We start from the raw sequence: 14,905 nt of genomic DNA, 5'->3' as shown, positions 1-14,905 counted from the left end.
AAGTATAAAGTACACATTTAATTATATTTAAAACAATTCGGTAAGTTAAAAATTTTATGATAAATTAAAACTTCTCCTTAATGGCAAATCATAAATTTTAATATTTTGAACTATGTATCTGGGATATGGATTATTGTCCCCTCTCCTTTCAGATATTAAATATTATCATTCAAATAAAAATTCTATGCTTGTTTCTATGTATATCTAACATTTACGTGGTGAAAAGGGATAAAAAAAGGTTACTTAAAATCTTAAAGTAAAACTTTAAAAACTTTTTTCCGAAGCAGGTTTAACACATCACATTTTGCTCAGGAGCACAAAATTTACAGTCAAAAGTTGCACATAAAGGGTTTATTTTAAATGTTTTAAGGATAGGATAGAGTTACATCATAATTATAAAAATTACTTACAGAATTAACAGATTTATATTGTTTATACTTCTAAATGCAGAAAACAGGGAACTGTCTACACATTGTATAAAATTAAAATTAAAAATGAATTCAAGCTTGAAAGGTGAGGTCATTTACCTAATTTGAAGATGCGAACACGAAGACCTCTGAACTATACACATTCGTTCAGACTGCACTAGAATGATGGAAAAGACAAAAAGCGCAGCATTTCCAAGGAACCACAGACATTTCAACCATAATTATTTTGTTATAATAATTGTTCTTGTTTTGTCTTTGGAGTTCTTTTTTTTTTTTTTTTTTTTTTTTTTAAGACATCAGCTTAAGAATGTTTTCAGGCACTACAATTTGTGACAATCAGAACAGTCTTCTAATGGGTCCACAGCGTTCAGAGATTCAAGCCCAATGCACTTTGGGGTTTGGCACGTAAAACAATAATAGAAATGAAATCCGGTTTAGAAGCAACTGTGATTGTTTTAAGATGCACAGTCCCTTCAAATGCTGCATGACACACACAACTGGAAAATCACCTTCTGTTGGTGCTACACTTGCTTCACCAGTGCATTTTATCCTACATCCACTAAACAGCACAGTAAGCAAATATACAGAAAACTGAAAACAAATAAAAACAAAGATAGAAAACAAAAAACCTAAATATCTTTAACATGCACTTTTCGTTAGTTACATTGAACATTCTACTTAGAATAGAGCATGCAAAAAAGGATGGTCTGCTTTTAAGGTTTTCCTTTGAAGCTTTACGTGGCAGCCAGACATCACACACACGCACACACGACACAATAATACTATAGCAGGTCAATGAGGAAGGCCAATACATTTTATACAGAGATTCATGTCTTGTGTTGTCACAAGTCCCATGATAATTTTGGAAATTAATGTTGGATTCCTAAAACAAGGAACCAACATTCAGATACGAGGAAAACGCAAGCAATGCATGCAGATCTGAAACATGAGCCTAAAACGAAGCCTGAATACTTGGCTAGGGAGCAGAATAGTCACAGCATCAGTAAGTGTGGTTTAAGCCACCAAAAGAAAAAAGAATGGAAAAAAAAAAGGAAAAACAAAAAAACCCCTTCCCCTTCCTTCAGCCTTAAAGGCAACAAATGGAACAATAATTAATGATAATAATCACTTGTCACATTCATCTAGAGTGGCAGATCATGTGATATTGAAGTTGCTAAAGGTACTTGCAGAAAAACCACAATGCAAGTCAATAAGTAATGCCAGAAATGTTCCAACTGACCCAACCCTCAGGATGCTTCCAAAGGACTTTCTCAGCCCAAAGTCCCTGTGCTGGGTTTACACGGTGCACGCGCTAAACACACTCACTCTGTGGGCCACGTGTCCACTTGGGCTTGGGGAGCTGGACTTGGCCGTGAGATTCACATGCAGGGACTCTTACACGAGCCACCAGGAACACAGATGACAGATGTACAGCATGACACTTGTTCAAGCACGGGAGGAGTGTCTAAGACCTGGGTACTCACTGCATGAAGAAGCTCGCCCTGGGTTGCACTCTGGGCACACTGCAGAGAACAGGGCATGTATGTACACAGTAGGTGGGGTTACCATCCAAGGGCACAAGGCACACCTTCCTGGAAGTGAAAATGGGCATCATGCAGACCACGCGTAGCGAGACCTTGAAACTACAGAATCTGTATGCTCAAGGACGGCCACGGCGGAGGTCGCAGGGACCTCTGGCGTTTGACTGACAGCACAAGCATTTAGCCTAAATCTCAGGTTAGATTTCCAGTCTCCACAATAGACTGGTTTCACATACAGCCTTGCTTCCAGCTTTCAAACCGCCAGGGCTTATCCAAAACAAAGTGACAGTTGGGCATTTTGTTGCTGAACCTACCACTTTTTTGGTTAAGACCACCTTGCAGGAACAAGCCACAAGAGGATTCTGTGGCAAAGGGCGGCTATCAGTCCCATCTGCAAGCTAGCGCAGGTGACTGCCCTGGGGTGGCGGGCTCCACCGCATGAAACGAAGCCACATCAGCAGCACAGTGGGAGCAAGAACCACAGCACCTCCAAAGGGGTTAGGAGACCTCAGCTGGTACTTGTCTAGACATTCTTTGTGGGGGGAAAGCCGGGGGGAGAAGCCTTTGGACCATAATCATGTTATCAGTAACACCAGTAATAAAAATGAAAGTGTCCCAGAGAACTTGTTAGACGGCAACACTGCCGTTTCTTAAGCCTACATTTCTAATATAAAAGCACTACGTTCTTCTAGGAACTTACCACATACACACAAACGACTGATATACAGTTGCCTTTGAAATCCAAGTACTAAAATCCAGAGTACTGATTTGTACAATAGACCAAACGTGCCGTCCAAAATACACCAGCATTACACTGTGTGGACCAAGTACCTGGGCTTTGCAGAAAAAAAACAAAAAAACAACAACAACAAAAAACCAGTACTTATGATAAAAAATGTAAACAAAAAATTTTACAAAGCTTAGACTTAAAGGCAGCCTTTTACAGATTTCTGTTTTTAAAAAGTCTATTATGGGTCATTAACTGCTGAGAAGTGATTCATATTTGGACTTACAGTTTAAAGCCTCCAGGCAAAAGGTGCTCTGAACTTTTGACTTTCTAAAAAAGCTGAACATCCCTATGTGCTTCCTGTACCCCAATTTAATTTCAAATAAACATAGTAATATATTAAATATGACTGACTTGGGACAAGCACTCCTGTTAAACTGGAGAAAATTATTTAACCCCCATCCCAATCCACAAAGAAAGGACTGCCAATGAAGTGTGTGTGTGTGTGTGTGTGTGTGTGTGTGTGTGCACGCGCGTGTGTGTACACAGATCTGTGTGTGTATATATATTATATATGTATACACACAGATATAGATAGGTAGATATCAATACATATATATCTCAAAAAGGCAGTAACAAAAATACCAAACTATGCTTGCATTGTGGCAGCAGAATAAGAGTGTTAAGAGTGAAGGGGAAAATGGACAAGATCTATTACAGTTTTAATAGACTATGACACTTGCTTAACTTTTACCAAACTTGCCTGTAACTCCCCTCCAGACAGACTTCTTTTAAGAGGAAGGAGTTCCTTACACAAAATGCTTTGTGTTCACATAAATCTGTACTATTCAGAACAAAACCAGTTCTGCTGGCAGAGATTGTGGGTTCGCAGGGACATTTAAGCTTTCATTAAACTGGAAAGCAATCAAGTCTTTATGTCTACAAATTATACATTTAATAGTTCCACACATTTGGCAAAGTTCATGATGACATCTAGGATGTTTTCACCAAATCGTAGACATAAATATGGAAATCGTCATCAAACTTGATGAAATAGACAGACGGTTTAGCTTCTACTTGGTGGATGACCATGCCAGTCCTTTTAGAGCCATCTTCTTTGGCATATTCCACTTGTTTGCCTACCAGGCTGTCCACAACTTCTCCTGGTTCCCGTTCTGCTGGAGGGGAATCATCTGTATTTACAGGGGGAAAAAGAATTTAAAGTCAACTGTAGACACACACCAACTCTCGTGTCTATTTTAATGATAACTTAAAAAAATTTAATATTCTGAATTCATCTTATCTAGATCAAGTGTCAACAAACCTTTTCTTCAAGACCAGATAATAAATAACTGGGCTTGAGGCCAGTCTTCGCTGTGTGACAGCAGCCACAGATGACCCATGAATGAAAGGTGTGGCTGTGCACCAGGAAAACGTCCATTATAAAAACAGTGTGCCAACCCTTACCATCTAGATACGTAAACAATTAAAAAAAAATCATAACCAGAAATTCCTTTGCCTGATGTTTAATTATGGCTGTAATTACCAGAGGAGGTAAGGACTAAAGGAAGGAAAGGGCCAAGAAAAAAATCTAAATAATTACCTATCTTCTTAAAAATAAGTCTGAGTTACTCTCAAAGAGGATTTCAAAGCAGACAATACCTACTGGGATTACTGAGAATATGCTACACATTTAAAATGCCGGAATACTTCTGGTCTTACCCTGTGAGTAAAGCTTCTTTCTCAACTTCACTGCCTTACACACCACACCGTCTTCCTAACCCAATTTCAAAATATAAGAGATTTCCCATGCTTTAAAAATAGGTGCTAAGTGAACTCCATCCCAGGACCAATTACAACCTAATCTCTGAGGATGCTTAAGGCACCTGTACTCTTTAAAAGGTCCTTAGGAAAACCTGAGTGTTGGAACACAAGGCCCTTATGACCTAGCAGGAACTCCGTTCTAGGAATATACATGAAATGAGAGCAAATCATGGCCACCAACAACAAAGAAAAACAGTAAAAGAGAAAAAAGGGGGGATGGAGCTAGGCAGTTAACAATTCTATTTTAAGAAATCCTTATACTGGTAGGTGCCGAAAAACTCAAGCTCTTTTCCATGTAGTAGCAGAGGGCCTCCAGGTAGGGCGACCAGACATGTGCTTTTACCCCGGACCGCCCAGGCTCATGCCAGCCGTCCCGGCACAATGGTCAGCAGTGCACCATTTTATTCTCACCGGTATCCTGGTTTGGATCATCATCAGGTATTTATGTTAATGGTAGCTTGCCTCTTTGATTACAATAAATTCTCTCACTGAATGACACAATTCAATCCCTATTCTTATCTCTGGTACTAAGAGTCACACACAATACAACCAAAATGCTTGAGCATACACATTACCAGTAATGCTTTTCAACAGGGTTGTGAAGAGGAGACCTAAGCTGAAATCTTCTCTTCAAAAATGCCTTTCCCTCAGGAAGCAGCAGCATTCTGCCATGTTTTCATGGCCCTTCATGTTTACAAAAGAATTCCAAAAGCATGATCCCATATATTTTACAATAACCCGAGCAAAGCAGCCAGAGACTCCAACAGAGGCCACTGCAAAGCGCTTGGATTCAGAGCATTGCCACCACTTCTAATGGCAAATACGCTTCCACACCAATCACAAAAATATTTAGCAGTTTGGAGAACGAAAGGAGAAAAAAGACGTGGGGGAGGGGAGAGGGGGAATGTGCAAATGACCTCACACTTCCTACTATCAAGTCCACAGGACATACTTCGACTGGATATATCTCTACAAAAAATAAAACTCAACTATTCATACAGGTTGGAGAAATGCTTTTAAGGACGGTCTCATGATCATTCCTACCTATACAAATATTTCTCATTACACATTTATAACAAATGTACATACAAACTTCAAAAAGTCGCAGGAGGTAGAAAGTCAGAGCTCAATGAACACCTGAGTAGGTTCACAGACTGGCTTGTTCACAGGAAGAACGTTAAAAGATAAAAAAAGGACTAGAGATGTAGTCACATTGCTAACATAGCAAGTGTCTGTCCAGGACTCCGTGTGTTTAAGCAAAGGCTATGGAGTAGTTTAAAAAGGAACAGGCTTACCCAACAATGAAATTTAGAAAATAACTCCATTCACAATAGCATCAAAAAGAATAAAATACTTAGTAATAAATTTTAACAAGTATACAATTTATACTCTGAAAACTACAAGACACTGTTGATACAAATTTTAGAAAAAAAATCTCAATAAATGGAAAAACATCCCATGCTCATGGGTCAGATGGCTTAACACTGTCGAGATGGCAATACTCCCTGAACTGAACTAGAGATTCAATACAATCCCCATCAGAATCCCAGCTAGCTTCTTTGCAAAAACTGACAAGCTGATTCCAAAATTCATATGAATTTTTGCAAGGGACCCAGAACAGCCATAACAATTCTGGGAAAAAAAAACAAGTAGGAGAATTCACACTTCTGGACTTTAAAACTTACTACAAAGCAATGTAAGCAAGTGTGGCACTGGCATAACCAAACATATGGACAAATGGGACAGAAGTGAAAGTCCAGAAATGCACTCATACATCTATATTCAACTGATTTTCAAAAGGGTGCCAAAACCATTCAATGGGGGAAAGAATATGTTTTTCAAAAAATGGTCCTCAGACAACTGGATTATCACATGCAAAAGAAAGAAGTTGGGCCTTTAAGACACACCTGTATCAAAGATCTAAATAGAAGAGTTAAAGACTATGTAAGAGCTAAAACTATAAGACTTAGAAGAAAACGGGTAAATCTTCATTCATAGCCTTGGATTTGGCAAAGGATTACAAAATACAGTACCAAAAGCACGAACAACAACATTAAAAAATAGATAAAATGGACTTCAGAACACCATCAAGACAGTGAAAAGAGAACCCACGGAAGGAAAGTATCTGCAAACCATGTTATCTGACAACACTTCTACCTAGAACACCCTATTATAACTCAATAGCAAGAGAACCCACTGAAAAAAGGGCATTTCTCCAAAGACAAACAAATGGCCAATAACAATGAAAACATGTTCAACATCTTTAGTCATAAGGGAAATGCAAACCCAAATCACAATGAGATATCACTTCACAACCACTAGAATAAACAAGCCAGGTAACAATTAGTGTTGGTAAAGATGTGGAGAAATCAGAACCGCACACACTGTTCATGAGACTGCATGATGATGCAACAGCTTTGCAAACAGAATAACCACTAGGACCCATCTATCAATCCCACTGCTGGGTATATACCCAAGAGAACTGAAAATACGTGCCCACTCAGAAACTTGCACACAAATGTTTGTATCAACAGTCTTCATAATAACCAAAGAGTAGAGAACAATTCAAATGTCCATCAGCAGATGAACAAATAAACAAAGTAGTCTATTCATACAATGGAGTTATATTTGGCCATAAAAAAAAGTGACACATACAACATGGATGAGCCTTGAAAACACTATACTGAGCGAAAGAAGCCAGTCACAAAAGACTCCATATTACATACTCCATTCACATGAAAGTCCAAAGTCCAAAACAGGAAAATCTATACAGAAAGTAAATTACTCCTAGCAAAGACGTAAAAAATTTTACCTGCTTGGTGTGTGCCTGAAAGAATCATAACTTATCTCTAAAAATTAAAGTAAAACATGTATCTGCAAGTAATCATATATCTTGTTCGAAAATTCAAATTGTTTTTGAATTATCAAAAATAAAAGTTGTCAATCCATACTTACTAGAATCAGGCATAATGCGAAGGTCGCCTTCTTTATAATCATCTAAGAGCTGATACATGTACAAGACGGGGTCTTTCTCATAGGTGATATAAAACCACGTGTTCATGATAGGGGCGCGTGCTAAGACCATTCCCCTCCACTCGTCTTTCGAGCCATCCTCCGTCTCAAACATGTGCTCCACCGCTTTGCCAATCATTGTGTCGGCGAGGTGCGCATCGCTGATTCGAGAGGTTGCTGGGGACAAAAAAGCCAACACTGGTTTACAAAGGGTTTTACTGAATATGCGCTGTGAAGAAGACTGAACACATCCCAGGAGGCTACCTGAAATGCTGTTCACACGATACACTGCCACACCAGTCACCTGGCGGGATCAAGGACAGCCATTAAACTCACACTGCCGGGTCACCCACATTTCATTCCATAGGGACTACTTTGTTGTCCCATGTCAGGTATTTTGAGAATGTTTTTTTCTTTTCTTTTTGTTCTGAACTCATCTACTCTTGGTACTGTTATCTAAATTAGTACTTTTAATTGTTCATTCAAGGTATAAAATGTTTTGCTATTGTTTAAGTTATATTAAATTTTGAGATGATAGACTTACAGAAGAGTTGCAAAAGGAGCATTCCCATATACCCTTCACCCACCTCCCCATCTTACATCAATAACCACAGACCATTTATTAAAACTAAGAAATTAACCCATTCAAGGCAGTTTTTCACTCTTGGTCCTACAATCTATGACCACAACAACCAGAGATCTTTGTGGCAGTTATACCAGACTGCTGTTCATTTGCCTGAAGTGCTCCACTGCTTTCCTTTCATAATTTGAACATGTGCTTCTCACGGGCCACCTTCCTGTGTTGGCCCTCTTCCCTTCCGTTCTGTCACCCTCCTCCTGACTGCATCCACCTCATTGACACCCTCTACTTCTCCCCATCCAGGCCACACGCTGCTCCCGCACCTTCATGGGCTGGATCCCAAGCAGGTCTCCTCCTGCAGACTCTCCAGGACCATCCTGGTGAAAGCAGCCCCACCAGTGAGTCACCTCACCCAGTTTTGTTTCTTAATGGCATTTGCCATTATCTGCAGTTATCTTGTTTCATATGTTTGTTTACTTGCTTTTAGCCAGACACCATGATGCAAGCAGAGGCCTTTCCGACCTGTTTCCAATACCAAACCCACAGTGATTCAGTATTTGCTGTATGAATGAATTATTTAGGGGAGCTGGCCTCCCCACAGGTTTATCAACAGTCCTCTGCAGTCCTGCTCCACATTCTTTAAAGAAGTAGGTAAAAATTACAAGCTTCATTTCTTTTTTTTTAATACTGGGAAATTACAGAGATTCCTACTAAATGTAAGGTTTCTCCAGTCCTTAAGTTTTAGACAAATGTCTCTAAAAGAAATTAGCATTTCTCTTTTCACTCACGAGTACTTCTGTTTCTGTTAAATGAAATTCAAAGGAACAAAGACTAGAATTTCTTGGTAGACATACTGCTATCCAGTTTATCAGGACATTCTAAACACATATGGTGGTTTTCTTTGCTTAATTATGCAATAATTAATGAAAAGTACACAGAATTCCCCACTGTGCATAACGTTGAAACAAAATCCCACTAGTTTCTTCATACCAGAAGTTATCAACTTTTTGATCTCAGGACTCCTTTAAGTTCTTAAAAATTTTTGAGCATTTGAGCAAATAAAAGAGTATCTGTTTATATGGATGACAACTATCAATATCTATTTTAGAAATTATAAATGACAAAACTGAAAATATTTGTTTAAAAATACCTACATAAATTTTAACGAGAAACACTCTATTTTCTAACAAAAATTTAGTAAGACTGGCATAATTTAAAATTTTTACAAATCACTTAAATGTCTAGCTTTAAAAACAACAGCTAGATTCTCATCTGCTTTAGCATTCAATCTGTTACATACATTCTTTTGAAAGAGATGCTGCTGAAAATGGAGTGTTCTATTAGTCTTTTCAGATAATTCGATATTTTATGATACTACATCAAAACTCAACACGTAGTAGCTCCTTAAAGGTTAATTGCAATGTAGAAGCTAAAACCATTATCAGTAAATATGTCACACTGATAAATTAAACCACGTTTATCTCCAGAATATATAAAGAACTGTAATCCAACAAAATAACTCGATCAAAAAAATGGATGAAGACCTTGAACAGACATTTCTGCTAAAACTACGTATCAATGGCCAAAAAGCATATAAAAATATACTCAATATTACTGATCATCAGAGAAATGCAAATCAAAACCAATCGAAAATAATAAGCATTGGTGAGGATATAGAGAAATGTTACATACACACTATGAAAAACAGTATGTATGTTTTCAGAAAATTAAACAAGGAATTGCCATGTGATTCAGCAATTTGACCTCGGGGTACACCCAAAACAATTGAAAGCAGCGTTCAGAAGAGATATTTGTTCACCCATGTTCATAGCAGCATTGTTCACAATAGCCAAAAGGTGGAGGCAACCAAAATGTCCATCTACAGATGAACAGATGAATTGATAAATATGGTCTATACATGCAATGGAGTATTAGTCAGCCTTAAAAAGAAAGGACATTCTGAAACATTCTACAATATGAATAAACCTTGAGGACATTATACTAAAAGAAGCTAATCAGAAAGAGAAACACTGTATAAGTCTACTTATGAGGTATCTAAAATAATCAAATTCTTAGACATAGAAAGTAGAACAGTGCCAAGGGCTGAGAAGAGGGGGAAATGGGTAGTTGTTTAATGGGGACAGAATTACAAATTTGCAAGATGAAAAAGTTCTAAACATCTGTTCCACAACAATGTGAATATACGTAACACAAATGAGCTGTACACTTAAAAACGGTTAAGGTAGTAAATTTTACGTTGTGTTTTTCACCACAACAAAACAAAACAAAAAAATATTTTGGTCTTCAAATGGATCTTTTGCAAATACATGATTTGGTAACGCCATGCATTATTCATATAGAAAGTACTGTGTTTGCTGAGTTATGCAGATCTTCCAAATAGTGGGAAACTCCAGTGTATAACTGAAAGAGTGAGAGTGAAATGGCAAGTTTTATCTTACTATTATTATAAAAATAAATTTGACCTCATCAACCTCCTGAATAGGCTTTAGAGAATCTAAAGGGTTCCCAGGCCACGCTTTGGGAACCATCACATGCTTTTAGGCTCACTGATTTACTTCTTTCTCCGCCTTTAGCTTAAGGAAAACAAAATTCTAAATATAGTCTAATGTACTGCCTGGAACAAATTAGCAAAGACTATTTTCTTCCTACATGGAAAATAATTTTTCAGACCAAAATATCATAGGAACTACTATAATTAGTTATTAATTAAATTAGGCACATAATATACTGCTGGTTTGCATAGAGTCCCTTGTTATTTCCTTTGTTAAATTGCTTTGCTATTTACAAAAGCAATCCATGCCTACTGTTTGGAACTGGGATGACCCAGAACTAGAAAATAAAAAACACTGAGTAACCCATCACCAAAGATACTTACATATTTTGGGGTATTTTGGTTTGATCAAATCTTTTTTTCTTTTTTTTATTAAGATGAAAATATTTTTTTCTGTCCTATGATGACAACAGAATGAACTAACACAGGTCATGCAGCAAAACGTAGTAAATTGCAAATGAGCTAGTAGTCTTGTCCTAAAAGGCATGGAGACTAAAATTCTGGGTTTAGAAAAAGTAAGCATAATTATTTACTACAAATAATTGATATAAAGGTATGGATAATATTTTTTAAGCCCTGAAGGTCAGAGTCATCAATGTTAGTTTCTTATGTGGGAAATGCACTGATGTCATGATGAATAAGGTGCTCAGTAGCACTTAGGATAAAAATGTTAAAAATGACAAAGAGTTACTATCACACAGTTACCTTTGGGAATAATAATTTAAAGAAAGATTTCTGTGAAAACTGGACTGTGCTGATACAGGATGAATAAAGACTTAACATTTGCCATCTAAAGAGAAGATTAACAGAAACTTGCTGCTCTGGCAAAGAATTATGTTTGTTAACAGCATAGGCTTTTAAAGACAGTTCCAAAAGCATAATAGCAGCATCACCTGTAACAGTATCATCTGTAATAGTAAGAAGACATTTCAAAGCAACTGCTCTGAAGGAAGTAACATTAACTTGGGTGTATCCATCCCACTGATCTTAAAAGTATTTTACTCTTAAAAAATAAAATCAGTCATTATTTAACCGACAGCATATGCCTTAAAGCATTTTAATTATGCAAGACAAAACTGACACAGTATGTATTTTTTAAAAAGAGCTCTTCATTTTCATAAACATTGTGCAAACAAACCCTAAAGGATATATAATAAAGTTCACGTTTTGGTTGCTTAAATTTAGCTGAATATACAATTATCATTTATATAGTAACATAATCAAAGATAAACTTCACATAAAGATTCTAAAATACATACATGACATTTTTCTTAGTTATTATAATCCAATGAAATAAATACATAATATATTTGAGCTAATGAGAAATATTCTTACCCATCAGAGGGCAGACAGTGAGCAAAAAGGGAGACACATTAAAAATGATTAAATTGTAAACTTCTTGGGGAACAATTTTACACATATTTATATCCTCCAGTTCCTTGAACTGTAGTTTTAAAACATTCATGGACCAATTTTTGTGGTATTAGGTGACTGATTTAAATATGGAGTGCTTGTGCTCCAATAAAAGTAAAAATACCAATAATGCAAAAGAATCAGAAAGCCCCCATTTCAATAATCATATTTAAAGCACATAAAGCACAAGTAGTAAAGAGAACTTACCAACTCTATCAGGGAGGACTTCAAGTGCAGAAACTCTTTCGTCTTTATTAAGTTCTAGTCCATAAACACAGTCAAATCCATCGTATTTTATAAGATACAAAGAAGGGTTCACAGGCACCTGGTCCAGTACGGTTCCTTTCCACTGGGTGACAGGGCCACTCCCTTCCTTCCACCCATGCTGAATCCTGCAGCCAACGATGTTCCGCCGGGGCTGGGACACAGGCTTGCTCGGCCCCACGCTGCTCCGGTGTTTTCTGTATTCACACATACACACAGTTAAGGGATGCACTCCTAGATGCAACACCACTGCTGCTCGCTAGCATGCTCTCACTAAATGCCCCCGACTGTGCCAGCTGATGTGGCCACTGCCCAGTCCCATCGCCATGCAGTGTGGCTCACGGGTGGGGCCCTTCTCTACCGTGTGTGTACACGCTGTGTTGGCAGTAGGAGCTTCTTGTGATCCCAACTGTGGACAGGCAGAAAAACTTGACTCGTCAATAGCAATTTAAGCCCCAATATAAAGCATCAGTTTTTTTCTGCTGAGTTTCCTACTTCAATCAACTCACAATTATCCAAATTAAAGAGATACATGCATATGGCTTTATAGAATATAAACCCATTTCTAGTCAGAAAGAAATTTTAACTATTCAATTTCACCCATTCTAAATGCTTACATAATTTTGCTCCCACTGACTTAAACAGTAAGATTAGACTTTTTTTTTTCTTAAACTGGAGTCCAGACTGGTTTATATCCATGCATTATACCATCATTACTTCTCTAGAAAACATAATCTTAAACACTTAAAGTTGTGACAAATACTTAATACAAAAGTAAAAATTATTGAAGCCAACACCAAACTACTGGATCTTTCTCGATCATTAACACTTGAAAAATCTACATATAATGTTTACAAATAACATGCCTGGCTCCTGATATCAGGAAAAATATCTTTGTTTCACCTAAATATCCAAAGATATCCAAAGGGGACAAGACTTGGCCTGAATACAAACCGAAAGCCAAAGTCATGCTGGCACCTGGATGCTGTTATACGCCAAGGAAAGGAAATTTAGAGCAGAAAAGAATTCCCCTCATAAATGTACATGGGCATAAAGCTCATTTGGTACACCATGAATAAAAGTGACTAACAACCGGCATAAACACAAACTTTAAAAAAAAAATTACTATAGGCTGTACTCAATATTATTTTATATTAGTTTCAGGTGTACAGCACAGTGGTTAGACATTTATATAATTTATGCAGTGATCCCCCAATTAGTTTAGCACCCAACTGGCACTATACATAGTTGTCACAACATTACTGGCTATATTCCCTATGCTGTACTTTATATCCTCGTGACTATTTTGTAACTACCAATCTGTGTTCAAGCCTTTCACCTTTCCCACCCAGCTCCCCAATCTCCCCTCCCCTCTGGCAACCATCAGTTTTTTCTCAGTATCTAAGAGTCTGTTTCTGTTTCATTTGTTCTTTTTGTTCTTTAGATTCCATAGATAAGTGAGACCATATGGTATTTGTCTCTTACTTATTTCACTTAGCATAATACCCTCTAGGTCCATTCAAGTTGTGGTTACTGTAAGAGTTCATTCTTTTTATGGCTGAGTAATATTCCACTGTATAAATGTACCACATCTTCTTTATCCAATTGTCTATTGATGAGTATTTTGGTTGTTTCCACATCTTGGCTACTGTGAATAGCACTGCCGTGAACATAGGGGTGCCTATATCTTTCTGAATTAGTGTTTTGGATTTCTTCAGATAAATACCCAGAACTACAATTTCTAGTACATAAAGTAGTTTTATTTTTAATTTTTTCAGGAACCTCTATTGTTTTCCATAGGGTTTGCCACTGTTTTCCATAGTGGCTGCACCAACAGTGCACGAGGATTCCCTTTTCTCCACGTCCTCGGCAGCACTTGTTTGTTGCTTTACTGAAGATAGTCATCCGACCAGAGTGAGGTGGTAACTCATTGTGGTTTTAATTTGCATTTCTCTGGTGATTAGTGATGTTGAGCATCTTTTCATGTATCTATTGGCCATTTGTATGTCCTCTTTCGGGAAATGTATATTCAGGTCCTCTGCCCATTTTTTAATTGGATTTTAAAAATTTTTTTTGCTGTTCAGTTGTATGAGTTCTTTGTAAATTTTGGATATTAACGCTTTATCAGATGTATCATTGGAGAATATCCTCTCATTCTGTAGGCGGTCTTCCTTTTTCTGATGGTTTCCTCTGTTGTGCAAGAACTTTTTAGTCAGATATAGTCCCATTTGTTTACTTTTTGTAGTCCCATTTGCTTCCCTTGCCCGAGGAAATAGATCAGAAAAAAATACCACCAAAAGCAATATCAGTTTACTGCCTATGTTTTCTTCCAGGAGTTTTACGGTTTCAGGTCTTACACTGAATCAGTCTTGAATCCATTTTGAGTTGAGTCTTGTAAATGGTGTAAGAAAGTGACCCAGTTTCATTTTTTTGCATGTATCTGTCCAGTTTTCTCTCCCTCTTTTATTGAATAGACTGTCTTTACCCCACTGTTCTTACCTCCTTTGTCACAGTTTGGATGACCATCTAGACGTGGGTTTATTT

At 37.4% G+C, this 14,905-nt stretch overlaps 1 protein-coding gene across 6 annotated transcripts in view; it reads right to left on the bottom strand.

Annotated features, from left to right (window-relative positions):
- Positions 1-336: 336 nt before the first annotated feature.
- SPIN1 (spindlin 1) overlaps positions 337-14,905 on the bottom strand; it is a 69,769-nt gene continuing 55,200 nt past the window's right edge. For all 6 annotated transcript variants that reach the window (XM_074330228.2, XM_074330224.2, XM_074330227.2 and 3 more), the window contains 3 exons: positions 12,305-12,558; positions 7,476-7,709; positions 337-3,889 (listed from right to left, as the gene is read on the bottom strand). In XM_074330228.2, coding sequence (XP_074186329.1) covers positions 3,690-3,889; positions 7,476-7,709; positions 12,305-12,558 — 688 coding nt within the window. In that variant the 3' untranslated portion in view covers positions 337-3,689. The remainder of the gene's footprint in view (positions 3,890-7,475; positions 7,710-12,304; positions 12,559-14,905) is intronic.

The sequence above is a fragment of the Rhinolophus sinicus genome, chromosome 16 (assembly GCF_057876585.1).
Source record: "Rhinolophus sinicus isolate RSI-liver-muscle chromosome 16, RSI-T2T, whole genome shotgun sequence".
Classification (NCBI taxonomy): domain Eukaryota; kingdom Metazoa; phylum Chordata; class Mammalia; order Chiroptera; family Rhinolophidae; genus Rhinolophus; species Rhinolophus sinicus.
The sequence above is the reverse complement of the archived record's forward strand: the minus strand, read 5'-3'. Positions and strand labels throughout refer to the sequence as shown.